At 38.2% G+C, this 19,628-nt stretch overlaps 1 protein-coding gene across 1 annotated transcript in view; it reads right to left on the bottom strand.

Annotated features, from left to right (window-relative positions):
• LOC140242349 (N-acetylated-alpha-linked acidic dipeptidase 2-like) overlaps window positions 1-19,628 on the bottom strand; it is a 49,328-nt gene that overhangs the window by 16,484 nt on the left and 13,216 nt on the right. The window contains exons 2-5 of the mRNA XM_072322084.1: window positions 15,425-15,736; window positions 3,423-3,588; window positions 2,070-2,207; window positions 1,074-1,205 (exon numbers count right to left, since the gene is read on the bottom strand). Coding sequence (XP_072178185.1) covers window positions 1,074-1,205; window positions 2,070-2,207; window positions 3,423-3,588; window positions 15,425-15,736 — 748 coding nt within the window. The remainder of the gene's footprint in view (window positions 1-1,073; window positions 1,206-2,069; window positions 2,208-3,422; window positions 3,589-15,424; window positions 15,737-19,628) is intronic.

Here is a 19,628-nt window from a genome sequence, read left to right as displayed (position 1 = left end):
ATAGCTTACATTGTCCCAGACTGACTCCCTACGCCTTTCAATAGCTGAATGAGATGACATAACATGAGTCGAACAGTCGAACAGCTGAATTGAATCGACTTAAACTAACAAAATATTATCGTTACAGACTCTATGCAGTGACAGCTTTGATTCACAGAAAAAGTTAGAGAAGAACAGTCACCACAAAATCGCATTTTATATAAGGGACAATTTCTGTTAAACCCTCTCTGATTTTTCGCTTTTATTAACCAAGTCCCAACAACCACAGGGTTCATCATCCAACCATCAATCAATTAATCTCTGAATTTATTATAATGAAATAGCCATCATAATCTCTGCACGGCTGTATGCAGCCACCTGCTGTTTGAAGCACCTCTTCAATTCCCTCTTCAATTTCTTCTTTCGTTTCCCTCTTTTGTTTCCTTGATCAGCGTGTAGGCATTCTCTTTCTTCTTTCCTTCCTTCCTTCCTTTTTTCCATCTATTTTGTCGAGTCGTGTCATGTTGCTGTGTGTCTCCTATTTTGTTCCGTCTTGTCTTAAATTATACTTGGCTAAGCATATGCAAATAAGTATTTCATTAGATTTTTCTTGAGGGGTTCACAATCTACAAGCTTGCTTTTTAGTGGACCTCTCAGTTCTTTTTTTTTTTCCAACTGAAACATAACCTTGTATTTTTTTGCGTATACATGCATGTAACTTTATTATTGTATCATTTGATATCATTTGCAAGATGTATGTACACGATTGTGATATGATTCCTAATTTATACTGTGTTATGTTCTGTTGGAAAAAGGAGAAGAATATAATAAAATGAAATGAAATGAAATTTAAGCAGGAGCTTTTTATGGAGGTGTACATCTAGACGCCACGCCGATGGTCGCACGAACCGGCACGGTGCCCAGAGACCATCGCTCGGACTCAGTGTACACACTGCAGCACTTATCAGGACATAGTGTCGCTTCGAGAGATTAATCTACGCTGTATACTGCTCAGTACTGGTCTCTTTTCCTACTTGTTCATGGCTAATAGGGTTTCCTCCCCCTATATACATGCATGCCGTGAAGAAGTTTACCTTTGTGTATCGGGGCATCTCTCCATTCTTCAGAATAAGAATCTTGCCCTCCAGACTTACGTTGGGTAGGAGCTCATTTCGAAGGTACTCAAAGTCCACCAGCCTTCCGTAGTTCACGTACACCAGATCCCCCTGAAATCCATACAGGGAAAGCCTCAGTTGCACACATTGCAAACATACACGCAAACACACACGCACGCACACGCACACGCATACGTGGGGGACACTTATGGTAGGCCTATAGAGGATCAGACCCTTGATTTCAGTCGGAGGTCCCAAGTGCGAATCCCGTCAAGTGCCTACATTCTTGGATCATTAATTTTGTAACCATGATGTTTCTCTCGACAAAGGAGTAAGAATGAATTCCTGGCAATGAAGTACAGTATAATTATAATGACAGGGCCCTCTATTACAGCGATGACAACACTGAAGATACTAGGTGTATACCCTGGATAGTTAAGACAAAACTAATATTATGTAATCATTACACGAACACAATCGTGTACACACCCTGCACACAGCAGACAGATTACTCGAAAAATTAATAGCAAATGTACGCGTATATCAAAACCAACCATCTTGATGAATGAGCTAAGATGAAAACTAGAAAATCGGCTGCGAAGCGTATCATTTATCACTGCAAAACAATTTACCCAGAAATAAAATAATTGAGTACTAATATTTACTATGAATATATAAAACCTGAGGGTGGAGTCCTAACCAGAATGGTATGCATGCATTAAATAGGAAATGCGTTTAACATTAACGTTTGTTAACGATGAGAATTCAGAGTATCTAGAAAGGACGTATGTATGTTTTGATCACATTTTAATAAAATTTCCATCCTAGTATCTATCCGCATGCATTATTGTGGGATCGACTTTTCTCTCGAGGTTGGATCCCAGAAATTCTGAAACGTTTGCATGCGTTTTATGTGTGTGTGTGTGTGTGTTTCCAAGTGATATGGATTACTTTGTGCAGTACTTCGATGCCTACCGTCACGTCTCCTGTTGCAGAGTAGGCGTTAAAAGGCGGAGGGATGCCGTCCTGAAGTAATTCCTCTTCGTCGAATGGATCCTCCCTCAACGCTGAAGTGAATACGGCAGTACCATTTGCTGGATCAACTATTTGGATCTGACATGAAATGTATAGGATAAATCAAACAAATAGGCATGACGTGTGTGCATTAAGACACTGTCACGCAGGTGAGGATACCAATTTTTAACTCTGTGTTCTACTTTAGATTTGAAAACATTTATGGAGCGTTCACAATGAGAAAGAAGAGAAAGAATGAAAATTAGAATTAGACGGAGAAGAAGGTGAAGAACTAAAGAAAGTAGTAGAAGAAGAAGAAAACGAGGAGGAGGAATTCAATTCAATATAAATTAATGTTTTGTTTTATATGGTTGTTACTGAAGAATTGGATGCTTGAATTCTTTGAAGGCTTCCGTGGCGGTAGATTGATGGTAGAAGGCTTAACGGTTCACCACGTGTTTTTTTTTTTTTTTTTTTTTTTTTGGGGGGGGGGGGGGGGGGTAAATATGCGGCCTGAAAAGGGAATACCTACTCTCGACGTTTCGGCAATCATGTTTTTGCCATTCTCAAGAGTAAACTCTTGAAAACGGCAAGAACATGCTTGCCGAAATGTCGAGATTGCTTAGGCCTTACTTTTCAGGACATCACACCCCCAAAAAGAATACGAAATGGATGCTTGTAAGCAAGCAACCACCCGACTGACTGCTTCAAGTCCCATGAGAAGGAATAGGCAATGAGGACAGCCGCTACTTGACAGGGGACTCGAACCACAAACCTTAGGATCAGGGGTCCGTGATTTTATCTTCTGCGCCACAACTACTTGGATATCTTCTTTCCTTCTTTCATTTTCCATCTAGCTGGTTAACTCATACTCAGCTACACTAGCTGGTCTTCCATGGGGTCCAGTTGGATGTGAGGCGGGAGCACTTCACCCGGTATAACACCCTGCTCTTTGCGATGAATAAATGAAGCGGGATCGTTTACGTGGGTGAGTTGTGACTCTCTCACACAGTGGGACCTCCAGTCTATGTCCTTACCCGAGGGACAGAATGTTTTGCCTGTTACTAGAGGGGACAGTATGATTACGCACAACATTGCTCAGTGGGACCCGGGAATTGAACCCCTGTCCTTTGAATCTGGAGGCAGACGCACTACCGACAAAGCTAACTCACCGCCCTCTGACCGGGAAGGAGGAGGAGGAGGAGGATAAAAGGGAATAATGAAAAAAATGGAGAAGGTAGCACAAAAAAGGGAACAAACTTGGTCGTGGATAAAACACAAACTAGTGTATCATCTGATCATGAATTAACGAACCTTGTTGGCCCTTTCATCGTCCGCTGCAGGAGGATGTTGTAAGTAGACCTTGTATGGGACCAGTTTGGCCGAGTCCAGACCCTGGTCCAGCCACGTCTCTACAATCTCCTCAGCCCCTTCCAGATCCGCTGGTGTACCAGCCACGTGGGGCTTCCTTGCGTAGTGTCTGGTGGGGGGGGGGGGGAAGACCGTGAGATGCATGATGCATTTCTCTAATGATTATAAAACCCTGTCATCATTAAACATGCCCAACGAATAAACTGCTTAATGAAATGAGCAACTTTGATTTCACAACTTCAGATAGCATTTACTAACTGCATATTTGTTTTTTTCTAAGAGAACTTTGTTGTTGTTGTTGTTGTTGTTGTTGTTGTTGTTGTTGCTCCTAGGGAGAGCTGTACCTTCATAGCTGTATGTCAGCATATAAGCTCGTGGGCTGTATGACTCGTGGGTTGTATGACTCATATGCTGTACAACTCGTGGGTGTCGGTCTCGCGACATGCACCCGTGACAGACTGCTTACAAGATTAGTGCCGTTATACCCTCCATGATGATGTCGACCATACTAACTGCATAGTGTAACACCAGACGAGTATGATGGGAGAAGTTTCATCATGTCGGACCCAAAATAAGACTTTTAGTTTTTTATGTTTTCACCAAATAGTATATTAGATGTGATGACAATGTAATCACCTCACAATGTCCGCTGAATGATTGGCACCCATCCAAAAGGATAGAATACAATGTGAATGCACAAAATCAAATTCCACTCAGTTTGAGCAACAAGGGACTATAAAAAGAGCTCCTTTTCTAAGGACCTTTAAATCCATTTTTCATCTAATTTGACTTTTCGACAGAAGTGTCTTTATTTTTAGTAGTCTCATACAGTTAAACCCCCCAAAGTATAGGAAGTTCTTTTGAGGAAATGGAAAAATCAGGCAATGAAAAATGGATTTTGTTCCAAAAAGTGCTAAATCCATTTCTGTCCTGTTCTATACAAAAGGTGCTAAATCCAGAAGGATCCAATCAGAAAGCCGTGTGCCTGCTTGACCCCACTTTGTCCCCGCAGAGTATCAAGGACAGGCTGGCTGACTTTCCAGCTCCTGTGGCTTTTCAGATGACCTACATGTACATGTTACTTGATTATTAGAGTGAAATGTTTCTTTCATATGCATTTTTATCATTTTTCTAGAGAAGGAGAGAGAGAGAGAGATGGAAGAAATGGGAGAGGAATGTGTGTATAGAGGTAACTAATCGTCTCACAAAAAAGGTCACAGAAAAGGGTCATTAAACAACATTTACGTGTTGTACATCACTTTGCTAAGATTGTTCCACGAGTTACTGACTCCAGACATCCGAAAAGATATTAATTCTTTACAAATCAAGGTAAACACGTATATTTTCCAGAAGCATATTTTCCCTATGTTATATCAATAGGACTATGATGTATTATGGAATGCAAAGATATTTCATATGAAAACACTTAGATGTTTGTGATATGAAAACACTAAGATGTGTGTGATATAAAAATCTACATTTTTCTCCGTAACATCAAAAGCGGATTTCACATAGTACATTTTGAATATGAATTCTTCACTGTTTTGGCTCTTTATGGCGATGACTTCTTTCCTATACCGCCCCCAAAACAAACACAGAAATAATATCCTGATACAAATAAAGCTTTGTAAAGCAAATCCATGCTGCATTAGTTCCAACGACCAAGCTTTCATGGGGAAAATAATATCTGGGTCTGTTCTCAGATAACGAGCAAATTCTGCTGACGGATCAATTTGAACGGGTATACGATCTCCTTCAAATCTTCATTTCCAAGAAATGTCGGTTCATTCTAACTATGCTGGGATTCTTCAGAGGAATGGACTCAACGTCTTTGTAGATTATGGTACAATGGATTTAATAGCATGATAGAAAGACATAGAAAACCTGGTGTAGCCATTGCCCTGGCATAACGAAAAGTTTTGAATTTGGTCGATGCAGATTGCGTCCTGAAATCAAATCAGTTCCAACATGTAGAACGGATTTGACACATCGTTTTCGTGCGATTGTTTTCTTTTCAAAACAGGAGGTTTTTCACATGAAGCGTTCATTATATCAAAAGATACTGCTGCATTATACATGCCATTATAGTAAAAAGATGCTTTTATCATATTCCTCCGAGAGACTGTTATGAAACAAAGATTCTTCTCCTTAACTTCCTTCTTGTCCTGCAACTTTGTCTCTACTTGAGCTTGATTACTTTCTTCTTCTTGATATTCTTCTTCTCCTCCCCCTCCTTCCCCTCCTCCTTTCTGTTCTTTTTCTTTTTCTTCTTGTTCTCATTGTTCTACTACCATTACCCCCTACTTCTTCTTCTTCATCATCATCTTCTTCTAGTTTCTCCTCCTGAGTTTCCTCCTCTGCCTCCTCCTTCTTTTTATAATTTTCCTTCATTATATTTCCTCTGTACCACCTTGATAAGAAACTGTGATCTTACTCTAATGCTAACGCAACCTAAAAACGATTTCTCCATTATAAAAAGCAATCATTCAATCAGCGACCGCCCATTAAAGGTGTTATAGCACAAATAATGCATTCTTGAGTCGCCCCGGCTGCCGCGCGGCTGCGGACGCACTTGGCGTTCGAGGCAATTTGGACCGGATTGCGTGGATTTGGCGCCAATTCATCCGGGGATTCCCCTGGCGAGAGTGCAAACTATTCGATGCCATCCGACGTGTGATTTATTTACATCTGAGGAAACCATGTATAGTCATGCTCCAGGGATTATTATCAATCCCCTTCATATTGCTTTTGCTAATGCCCCCGGATAGCGTCTCATCACTGAAAGTAAAGTTTCACTATTATACGAAACTTGTCCTTTTCTTTTTGCGTGTTATCCATGCCAGCATCGAACACGAGCATATCGAGTTCTTCTGTTTACTGTTCACAATGAATTCGTGTCGGTTCCCTTGCCTTTTTGAACTGTATAGGAATACTTATAAAGGATGTTACAGTTCTCTGACTGGTCCTGTATAAATCGTGCGCATCTTTTTTTCACGTCTTAAAGGGAACAGTAAAATTAATATCTGCCTTGTTGCGAATGTGGACGCCGTGTTCAGCTGGTATTGAAAGAAAAATCGTCGCGGTCCCATTTCAGACAGACGTTTATTGAGCTTGCAACACTCGAATCAACCTTTTTAGCAAATTTATAGTTTCCACGGCATCTGCTAGGCAACAGCCAATCAACGAGTATTTCGGTTGTTGCTTCGGTAACTTCAAACCTCCGCTATCAAATGGATGTTCAGATATTGACATCAGTACGATATCAGAAACGTATGTGAAAATTTGATGTTGAAACGAAACATGCAAATTTCATAGCAATGTTGAGAGAGATGGTAGATTCATATACCTATTACAGTTCGAACTATTGTGATTGTGAAGATTAAAAATATATCAGCATTCATACAATGTTCATACGTGTTAATGCTCATGGCTCTTGTGTAACATGAGGCAAAGCAGTGCTATAATATACACAAAAAAGATCAAGTTGTCCGTTTCCATGGTCTCCATTAACTGAATAATGAAGGACAATTTGAAAAGCGGATCAAACATGAAAGAATATTCATTAAGTAGCTTTTCGTGAAAGTATAAATTCCTTATAATATGAGACTGGCATATCATATTATGTTCCTGCATGAAAGGAGTATACAGGTAGATGTGCAAAGAACCAGGGAGGTGTCATCTCCCTGAATAAAGCGACCTAGAGCATAACTCAGGAACGGCAGAGTACCGTCAATCCAATGAAGTTAAAAATCGCATGTGGTATTTTTTTTTTTTTTTTACCTCACATTGCGGAGAAACACGTTAGCATCAACAATACGTACCACCCAGAGTACAATCATGAATGTTATAGTGATGTGAGACTGGGAGCCACTGTAACAGCGACAAACGACAACGCGTAATGTGTGTCAACTGGGTTTGCAAAAGCTCATCAAACACACGCATGTTCATTTCCAGAGCATCACAGAGCAATATCATGCAATATAAAAGATGGTAGTAAAATGTCAAATTGTCGGAATATTTGGCACATTTACATGAGCAATTTACCGGACATGCCCCCAAAAATGAATGCAAGTAATGATCCTCTCTCGGGCTTATCGATGTGATCAGAACACATATTTTCTTTCTTCCTTTCCTTTTAAAGATGAAAACAAGATAGTCAGAAATAAAGCAGAATATGAAAAACAAGGTCACTGCTCGTCCCAGGCACGCCTTTATGACAAATAACCTAAACAAATCGTTGCAGCGAACGAATCGCGGGGTATACATTGGGCTATTCAGCTCTCTGTACTAGTGTCTCGTGTCGGCTCCAAAACCCCTTCGTCAAATCCAGGGGATGTGATAAGGAAAAACCAATATGACTCGTTTAACCTATTCGCTACAACCCACATTCTCCGACATGCTATACGCGCACCACCCAGGGTGATGGTTACGAGGTTCCATACTTTCAATCAAGCGACAGCAGAGCTCGTATATGTACCGCATAATAAATACGAGCCACACTCAATATGTCAATATCTTTTGATTTGTCGACGGCAAAAAAAAAAAAAAAAAAAAAGAAAAGAAAGGAAAAGAAAAGAAAAAAAGAAAAGAAAAGAAAAGGGGATTCTTTTTATCGCCGATTCGCTCTGTACAGCGACAGCTACACTTTGCTCGCACGCGGAAAAAAGCATAATCATATTCCATGTCATCCCCTTCGATAGTGTTGGTATGTGGATTTATCGCACATCTAAAAAGATCGTGTCTAATGTTTGGTTTTTTTTTTCTGTCTACATGCACATATTCTGCGTCTCGAAGGGGGAAAATAGCACACACACATACACAAACACACACGAACACAAACAAACAAACGTAAGGGACCTCGTCACAATGCTTTATACGTTGACAATTTCGAGCACAGAAATGCACCGCCGGGTCATAATCTATAAATCTGCCTTTATTAGGCCAATAGGAGTTTTAAGATCACTCTGTGTCTTACTGCCTTAATATGTGGTGTTTATAAAACCTACTGGAAAAATTGTGGTGTAAGAATTGGGAAGTGCGAAGTGGAGAAATTCCTGATCGTGTGGTCAAAAACAAGTAAACAAATTATAGCAACTTCTGCAGATCATTGTTTAGAATTAAAGCCAAATGAAAAAAAAGAGACAGACACAGATTACGTGGAAATAGTCTAATTGCATTAATTCATCAAAAAGGGATTTCTATCAGCTATATGAAAAACATTGATTTTTATAAAAGGTTTCGAACAAATTTCCTTAGATGAAAGTTATTGAACATAATCAATTCTCAAGTTACTCTTCCGTGTCATAATCACGTGTAAAATGTGAAAGTTTTGAAAAAACTTAGCGTAGTAAAAACGTAATGAAACAATAATATTCCTATACATATAGGTGGTAGCTCATAATTGATAATCCTGAATTCCTCCTTAGCCACTTTACGACAGAATCCTGTGACATATAAACACATGGCACAATAATGATGTTTCAGCAGTAAAAATAATAACAATGAAGACAATACAAAACACTAAACAGATCGAGCATTGAAATACATGTATAGAATATTGCAGCAAGCAGGAAAAGGTAAATTTGGAAATGTTACAAATAATTTAATTATTGGATAAGAAACAAAAACGCAATTAGGGTAAAAATATTACAATTGAACTAACTTTAAGACCCAAAAGGAGAATGATAAACGAAATAAGAAACAGGTGAAAACAAACAGACTAAGAGCCACGTTGTAACAAATTACATACCAAACAATGCCAAACACGAAACAGAAAACAACAACAAAACATTACTGTGGCTTCGAAATATAAAGGAGATTATTCATATCGTATCTGGTGTTATATTGCACGTGGCGATCAGAAACAATATAGCCGAGATATGGCGGTGCAAGCACATTCCTGATTATGTAAATTCCAAGACAGTCATATACACAGTTACTGATACTTGATTCTTTGTCCAACCGTCTGCCAGTTTTTAAGGCGCATCAAGACATCTTTTGATGTATCAAAATCAGAGTTTAGCACTAATCGGGAGAACTTATTTTAACTTCTATGAAGTTTTAATATGAATGTTTCGAAACAAGTGCCCCAAATGATACAGTTGTAATCAATGTGAGGTAATATGTTTCAGCATTTTCTTTCTCAGCAGCGAGCAAATCCTACGCAAACAAGTAGTTGCCCGAGATATTTTTTTTTCATAACTTCATTTTGTGAAGAGACCAGGTAAGATTTGTTAGAAAGTGGCTCCTAAATACATAATGTATGATGATAGGATAGCAAAGTTGCATGCGATATCATGTACAAGGTCGTTTAACTTGCTGTATTTATAGATTCAAAGCAACAGAGCGCGAATTTCCGCTCCACTGTAAATCGGACACCTGGACCTTTATATTTGGGACCAATAATGAAAAGGAAGGCAAGCAAGCAAACGCACATACACACACGCACGCACACAAACACACACATACACAAACATAATATATATGATAGATATAGATGATATATAGGACTTTGAATCTTTAGAAAAGAATAGGAAACTATGGAATGAATCCATACTAAGGGGAAAAGGTTTGTTCAGACCATATCCGCCAAGAGCAGCTGAAACGATGAATGATCGGGGGTATCAGTTGCCAACACCTGCCCATTCATGTGTCTATCTGTCTATCTCTCTATCTATCCATATTGATCACAAACCGGATTAAGCGCCACTTTGAAACATTTAAAAGTAAAGTCTTCATCAGATAGAGCAAAAGAAAGCCTTCCTGATGATGTTTAACATGTTGCATAATAGGGAATATTTTGAAGTTATGCCTAAAAATATCTTATGTTATTATTTTCTTTGTTCTTTTTTTAGCAGGATTAATCGCAAATATCTCTAAATTGACAAGAATCAAGTTAACCTTTTTGACGATCAAACTCTTCAGGTAATAGATATATGTGTAGGTTATCACTGTAATCATCATCATAATTAGTATCATTAGTATTATCAATGTCAAATTACATCACTGCAAATAACCTGAAGTTCAATAGCACATTGAACAATTAGGAGCTGAGTTATACCTCTCGCCGGTACCCATAAATAGATAGATGTATTATGAATTATATCTGCGGAGCGGTGGTAATCCTTTCAAGTGCGTGCTAACTATGCTAAGTTACATGACCAAAACCCTAAAAGACTAATATAAGGTAAGCAATCTTGTCTGTGTTGTCAGACACAATTAGACATAATGCTGGTCTTCATCGAAATGAAAGAGTAAACAGGAATTAAAACACAAATATCTTCCTCTTCCTTACCCCCCCCCCCCCCAGAAAATAAAATAATGAATGAATAAAGGATACGTTTTTAAATTGTCTCTCAAACCAAGATTCGTAAGAAAAGGTGGTTAAACGTTTTCTATTCTTTTCAAAATATAAATTCAGCAAGTATCAATTTCATTGACCACAGCAGAACAGTTTCGTACATCCAAAAAGTGTAAGGTACAACATACAGAACAGAACAGAACAGAACAAAACAAAACAAAAATGGCATTCGATAAAATGAACATTTTTGGCATCTGCACTCTTCCCCAAAGACGACACAGGCGAAAATGCTGAAGTGAAGCGCACTTCAAGCCCGATTTCATTTAAAGTGTGATTTGCACTTGTGCGTTTTCCACCAGTATTACATCACGTTAATGTGAACCTTTAAGACTTTACTTTTTAAAGGTACTGTTTACTTTTGGGAGCAGTGATTTAAAGAAAAAAAAATGTTTAGGTTATCACATTCGATGCATATGCGTAGGTCAGTTGTGTCACAAAACATATTACATATAAAAAATGGCAAAAAAGCCTAAAATTTACGGAGATATCTTTTTTTTTTTCAAATATACCTTAACTGTAGACGGTTAAGTAAAGGAACAATCTTATTCATATTGTGTATATTTAACAATACTTATCATTGATTACACTGATTAACATTATTACATTAGTTGTTTCTATCTCTAGACTCACATTTTAGAACTTCTTTAAAGCGCTAAAGCTGGTTTTTAGTTTCATCTGCGAATGGTATTATGCCTTTAACTTTTCATCTTATGTCCCATTCAATGACAGTTCTTCCGGTTTGCTTGTTTGCTTGTTTTCACTTCTTAAAGGTCATTTATTGCGGTTATAAAAATGAAGATAATGCAAAGCCTAAACAAGCACACAATTCAGTGTGTAAAGGAAATCAAGTTGACCTAAAAATAAAGGAAAATGAGGATAAGAACTCCTAATGAAATGTAATGAAAGTGCAAATCATACTATGTTTAATTTGAGTTGAATAATTCGTTTAAGACCAATCAAGCAGAAGAAAAACCGTTTCATCAAAATCGTACATAAAGTATGAAGTTACATGCCACTTTCTTTGGTAACAGAGAATAAGGTAAGCAGAACAATGTGAAATGAAAAGATCACATAATAATTTTGGAACCTTATAGTGATTATATAGTTGTCATGAAAACTGAATTGAAAAAGTGAAATAACCAATATACAAAGTGCGAAAAATCGAGTGACCCACTGAAAAGACAAAGCTTGTATCTGCCGCATCAAATTTTCGTCAGCAATACTGGGGTTTAGCAAAGCTGTTGTTGCCGAATTATCAAAGTTTGTATGATGTGTTTCAGCACAAACCAACGAGAAAGTTAGGATCTAATGACATCATAACTTAATGAAAATCAAATCATCCGGCTGCCGCCAATATATTCTGTATGCGGTGCAAACATGCAACATTCGGGATGCCGATAGTAAACTGAATCTGTGATTTTCCCATATTTTGTATATTATCATCGTTTTGATGAAACTTGTATCATTCTGTCCTGAATTTAGTCTATTCATAAAAGCCAACATTATACGCAGAAACATCGCTGAATTGTCCTTTATAACGCCGAGTGGTAACAATGTGTCGCATGTTGACCTATACACAGGCAATTTCCTCTCTTTAATTGGCTGCTGGGAATCCTCGCATGGAGTGAAGTCTAATGACTCTCACCTTAGGGTGATTGGCTGGAGGTGGGACCAATCAAGCGTCACTAATTACTCACGTGACCAAGAACAGATTCAATTAAAGGAAGGAATTAGAGTGAGAAGGAGAAAAATGTGAAGAAGAAGGAGGGGATGACCGATTAGGAGAACAAAAATCAGCCGGAGAAACGAAGAAAGGAAGAGGAAGAAGTATCTGGGGAAGGAATATATGATCAAGAATCCACGAGAAATTATTTTGTTCAACCATACCAATTAGCTCCATCACGCAGTGTTGTCATGATATAAGATATAATATTCGTCCTCAGGAGAAAAAAAAAACAACAAAAACCGACGGAATGACATACTGACAATGTTGCAATGTATCTTAAAACAACACTTTCTTGATATCTGCATGCTTCTGACTACTTCTATCTAAGGATATAAAAAACTAAAATATTAACGAATGCGTTTGATAATATCAGTGAGAAAAAAAAAGAAACACACAAAATGGATGCGCCGGAACACACCACTGCTCAACTGCTCCCAATGCTATCGCAAATACTAAATAAAGTACTAATAAAAGTAAAAATGACTTCAGTCACCATGGCAACAGGTAGGCAACAACCAATCAGTTCTCCGATTTCAAGTCGATCTCATAGTAAATAAATTGCGCATTGAAACGATTACAAACATCCCTATACAAAGAGGGCCCACAGAGACTTTTTTAAAAAAAAAAACACACACAAACCATGCTGGTATGCACCCTAATCCTCCCCCACCCACACTCTCCCCCCCCCCCCGTACACACACACACAAGCAAGTATGTACACAAATACGTTTGCAAATTATGTAAATTGATAAAACGTACATACTTAATACAGAGACTGCACAGCGAACTAAGGATTGCTGATATTTTCACGTTCCATCGCATTACTGGGAACAAGTTCATATCTGGCGTAGATCTTGACGTGTTATCGCTACTGCAACCAGACACTCAAATGAGATGAAATCAGTCTATTGAATGCAGTTACAAAACAGGGAAAGATCTGGTACAGAAACGTTTCCTAAGATGGAGATGTACATCTGTCAATCGGTATCGGAGAGAAAATAAGATGACCTTGATGCAGCATTGTGACGGAAGATTACCACACAAAACCTGAAGACTTATTTATTTTGATGTCCCTATGCCTATGTGCACTGGACTTGCACTGTCACTGCCTGGTATTTTGTATATATTTTATCTCCCATGGCGACCAGGGATGACATGTCACAGCGCTTTGTATCCAGTGGAAAAGGCGATCTATAAATGTCTACTATCATTATTATTATTATGTAACGACGTTTAAAGGACAAGTTCACGTTCATAGACATGTGGGTTTAGTGAATGCAGTAATATTAGTAGAGCAAGTCGGTAAGAGTTTGAGGAAAATCGGACAATCCATTCAAAAGTTATTCATTTTTGAAGTTTCTGCTCAGTCACGGCTTGATGAAAAGACTACTATATATAGCTTGTGGTGTCACATGTGTACAACGTTATAAAGAAAGAATAGAGAAAATTCAACATATTTTCATTTTTCTCCCATGACAAAAGAACACTCGATTTCTCTCTTTCAGAAGGCAGGGTGAATAATATTTCCCTTAACATACGTCGGTAACAAGTCGAAGAAATGTGCACTTTATTAAAAAAGTACAGTTTTGTTAAATTCTCTTTTTATTTTCCTTATATCGTTGTACGCATGTGACATCATACACTGTAGTAGTCTTCTCATCCAGCAGTGACTGTGCAGATACTTAAAAAATTCATAACTTTTGAAAGGATTGTCCGATTTTCCCCAAACTTTCACTGATGTGTTCTACTGATGTATATAAAGGTGGACTTGTCCTTTAAGAGTTTGAAAAGAATCTTTGTTGGTCTTCAGTGAGCTAAGATCTGATGTCCGCCGGGTGTACAACAACCATCATACATCAGAACAATCCCAGCTTTAAACAGGCGCAAGGGGCAGTTACTGCTCTGCTTTAGAGTTATGACCAGGGTCTGACGTTAGATAACTGTGCATGAAAATCTTGCCCAAATTAACACAACGACATAAAGCAGCAATAGAAACAGGAACAGCAAAGAAAAGACAAGCAAAACTTGATCAGAATGTGGAATCTTAATGTTGCCACTGAAATTTTGATGAAAGATTAATGAGAATTATTGTTTCATAATGGTATTAACAGCCATACTCGCGATGATTATAATGTGTAACAGTAATGATAGGTTAAATTTTTCCTTACGAACAAAACTGCTTTCTCCCTTAGGACTCTGAATTCCATGTTACACTAGCTTAGGTGTACAGGTTCTTTTCTTGTTTCTTTTAGATTTTCCTTGGTTTTCGTTCAAATTTGTAATTCAATTTCACACCTGTGCCGTGGCAGAAAAGAACATTATGTCAATGGATGTACACATCAGACAGGATCAGAACTTAAAGGGATCGTATACTTTTGGTTGAGACTTCAGGTTTCTAACACTTTTGTTGAGATAATGAAAAACTTCTTTGAATTGTGAGAGAGCAGTCATTCCAAGAAGAATTCAATGTTTATTTGCTGAAAATTGATTTCGAAATGGCTGAGATATCCAAAAACAGAGCAATCCTAATAAAAGGTGGGACCCACCTTTTATTACGATGGCTTTGTTTTACTTTGTTTTTCGATATCTCAGCCATACCAAAACCGATTTTCATCAAAAAACTTCAAATTCCTCTTGGAATGGCATGCTCTGCACATTTTTATAAGTGGTTCCTTGGTATCTCGCAGAAAGTTAAAAGCCCAGTCCTCATCTCCACCAATACTTTACCATCCCTTTAAGAAATCTTGTTTAAGAAACAAGAGCACCCGCCTCTGCACCACAACACACTTCCACGTCTAGTACACCCTGTCGATGTTTCTTCTATAGAGTCTGTATCAGAACCATTTTTTTTTTACGAACCTCAAATTCTGCCGCAATCTGTCGGCGCTCATCTCGCTCTGCAGTTTGCTTGAGATGACGTCATCTTCTGCCCTTTCGATGACTGGATCGACAGCGATCGAGTGTCCGGGCGCGGAGAAATGGCCCACGATGATGCCGATCCCGACTCCGATGCAGAGGAGTGCGACCCCGATGGCCAGGGTGACCGAGCGTCGGTATCGTTGCTGCATGGTAGCGACGACGAATGCCTCTTCCGCATTCGGCGCGACCAGATTCACGAAGGCCAGCTGGTGCTGCCTGCCATTCGACGGATGGATAGACGACTCCAGGGTGCTGGTTGGCGGGAAAAAAAAACTAGCGTGATTGAAAACAAATTCGCTAATCGGATTTCAAACCTGGCTGATTATTTCTTTATTTTCTCCCACTGCCGTCGTGCTCGCGCTTGTACGCTCGATCGTCGAAAATGAGACACACTCGTTTAATAAAGAGATGGTTGCTGTGCTTGTTGGAAAAAAATTCAAACGGAGAAAGCCCTTTGAGGCAGGAGCGAAGAAGTTAACGAGACTATCACGGTGAGACGGAAAAGGTGACTTACTTGCCAGGCGATGGAAAATTGAATCATAAACCTTAATCGCTCAAATATGCCTGTCCTAATCATAATCTCCACTTTAATGGCTTGAAATTACCTAAGGTATTGTATCCCTCTTGAGATCGTAAACTGGTAACGAATAAACGGCTATATCCTGTCGGTTGCGGATCCTTGTGACGTAATAGCCAGTCACACGTGTGACGAATACAAACGTCAATTGTGACTACTGTAAAAATAGAAGAGTAATCTTTCCTCAGGAGATATTACATATAGAAGAATGAGACAATTATTCTAGAAGAAATTGTCGCTCGAAGCTGATTTAATTGCTATGGGGCAAATGTAGATTAATGGAGTCAAACGAAGAACATCAAATTGGAAGTTACAAGTCTCCTTCACTTGATCTCCAAGTTCCCTTCTTTCAAATCAGACACACCAACGGGTATATTTATACATGTCACACACTACTTTTTTTCACACACCCACACATGGTCATATATTATTCACTTCAACATACGCACAAACGCACACACACTCACACGCGCGCGCGCACACACAAACACATCGCTACACCCACTCGCTTCCCACGCCTTATACAACGGTACACCCACGCAAGCCAAAAGCTCATGCGGGCAAAATGCTTTGGCGTGCACTTCACAAGCCCCAGATTCTTTTTATGCTTTTTTTTTTCATCCCTTCCTCTTCCTTTCTCTTCCTCGGTTAATCCATCCATTGTCTTATCCCTTTTTACACCAAGCCTAAAAGCGTGAGCAAGCACACTTTCCAGTTTGTTAAAGTAGATCAAGCCGACTAACAAAAAAAAAAAAATAGTTCACTCCTATCGTTTCGTGTAATGGTACCCTTAAAGTGCAATTCATGTCATGTTCAATTGGCTTGAACAAATCAATTAAGACCACATACTTCTTTCATTTTCCTCGACAACTCACTTTAAGATCTCCAAACTCGCTTAACCCCCTTTCTCCTTACTCTCTCTCTCTCCTCTCCTCCCTACCACCTTTCTCTTCCCTGTTATATTCTCTCTCTTTCTCCCAATCTTTCACACAAGCACCAGCATTAATCTTTTGTCTCCTCGTCTCTGCCCGTCCGTCAGTTTGCTACCTATTCAAACACACATCGCAGCCTGCCTTTCGACACTCTGTCATTCTCGTTGTTGTTTCTCTATTTCTATTCCCCCAATACCTCCCTGCCTGCCCCTGCCTGCCCCTTCTACACATTCTCTTTCCCCTCTCTCCCTCACCCACGTATCTTTCTCCGCTTTCTCTCTCTCTCTCTCTTTCTCTCATAACTCGAGTGTCACGTGATCGTACTGGCGCCCCTGGATGCTTTCTGCAGGGCAGCGTACAATAGGCACTCGAGTCACGATATCCGAGTTACTCCTGGATTTCATTTTCCTTCGAATGTTTCTCTGGGCTTCAAAATATTGCATTCTTCATCACAGATTCATTCCCCGTATGACAAAATTTGTAAAAGTAATGTCGTCTAGTAGTCACGTTGCAGTAGATGTGAGAGCATTCTGCCTGACAAGTCTCGTTCAAACTAAAACTCAACGTGGTCTTCTATTAGTTCTTGAGTGTCATTACGTAAAGTTAGCAGTCATCTTATCTGAAACGCGCTCTATTAAAAATTTCATACTATTATAACTTTTGTTGCGAATGATTGACAAATTGCCATAAATGATGACGTAAATAATCCCTAAATTGCTCAGTATTTTTAGTCATAGCCTTGACAAAAGAAATCATCGGCATACATACTCGAGCACGACTATATAACTTACCTTGGAACAATAAGGGTATGATCAATATATTTACCACAAGCCTTCATACAGTATAAATAAACGGCGCATTTAATGGTGTCCGTATACACAAATACGTATCTATTTCAATGAAGTATATGTGTATGTATGTATGTTTAACCATCTTTTTGTCTGTATACTGTCTATTATATATCAGTATATCTATACATTTCTTTAAACACGCAAGAAGTTATAAACATATTTACTCAAGTGTATAGTTTTCGTGTATGAGGGCGTGTAAACAGAGTTTACAAACCAAGCTAATTTCTTTCACGGATATAAAACGTTATTCACACTTAAAATCAAATATTACTTTATAATTTGGATATCTGACATCAAGAAATCTGACTGTGAACACCAAATATCAGTAATTGAAGAAATCGGATGTTGGTAAATGAATCAGTCCATCACCGAGCAAAGATATCTCTCACGCAGTCATTCATAAAATATGATATGTAGACAAGTTGTATCATAATGAGAAAAATACATAGAGGCCATACTACAGAACTTTCTCTCTCTTTCTCTCCACATACATACATACATACATACATACACACATACGCATATATTTACATATATGCATAGAAATTGGACTGAGGCGGACGTTGCTCTCGATCTTGAGTCTCCCTTTTAATCCCTTTATATATATATATATATATATATATATATATATATATATATATATATATTTATATATATATATATTATATGTATATATGTGTATATATATATATACATATATATATACATATATATATATATATCGAATGTTATAATAATGAGAAGAATGAGTCTCAAAATACGCCATCTGTAGATCCAACTAAAAATTTTGTGAATAAAAACCTTCTTGTTGGATCTACAGATGGCGTATTTGAGACTCATTCTTCTTATAATTATAACATTCAAAGTCCAACACGTGGAAAATTCCAAGATATACATCTGTCTATATCTACATTGCAAAATTAATGATATGTATAGATAATGTATATGTATATGATCATGACACACATTAAAAAGGGTGCCCCAAATGTCGACATCAGTCTACCTTTCTTTTGCCTGTCTGCCTATTCAATCAATTTGATGAAGGGGAACTTATTGGCTGCCAACGCAACGCAACGTCGCTTTCGTCTATCCTGTTGGGTGCTGCTGTAACTCCATGTTCGACCACGCTGTCACAGTGTGCGCATTCCTGCAACCAACAAAATAGTGCAGTTACGAGCCATGCTTGAGAAATTCACATGGTATACATAATTTATTAATCTATCTATCTATCTATCTATCTATCTATCTATCTATCTATCTATCTATCTATCCATCCATCCATCTATCTATCTATCTATCTATCTATCTATCGATCGATCTACATGTATCTATATATCTATATACATGTACATTTATATATATATATATATATATATATATATATATATATATATATATATATATATGTGTGTGTGTGTGTGTGTATGCGTTTCATTAATATCGGTTTGTAGCAGGATGGATCTCCGCTTCGTAAGTATTTATGAAAACACGACGAAGCAGTCGAACTTCTTTTCTTCTCCGTTTTGTTATCATGTATATGCTTGTACAGTTTTTCGTCATCACTGTTTTCTTTATACATCAAAAAATGAAACAATTATATAACATATATATATATATATATATATATATATATATATATACGCTTACACACCAGATGTCTCCAAAGCATTACAAGTATAAGTGCAAGCTAGAAGTTTTAGCTTATTAAACCTCCCATATACCCCACCCCACCAAAGAAAAACAGCACAGGTAGAAAACCGGATGTGAAATTGGAGAAGTAATAT

Source organism: Diadema setosum, chromosome 19, assembly GCF_964275005.1.
Source record: "Diadema setosum chromosome 19, eeDiaSeto1, whole genome shotgun sequence".
In the NCBI taxonomy this organism is placed as follows: Eukaryota; Metazoa; Echinodermata; class Echinoidea; order Diadematoida; family Diadematidae; genus Diadema; species Diadema setosum.
The sequence above is the reverse complement of the archived record's forward strand: the minus strand, read 5'-3'. Positions and strand labels throughout refer to the sequence as shown.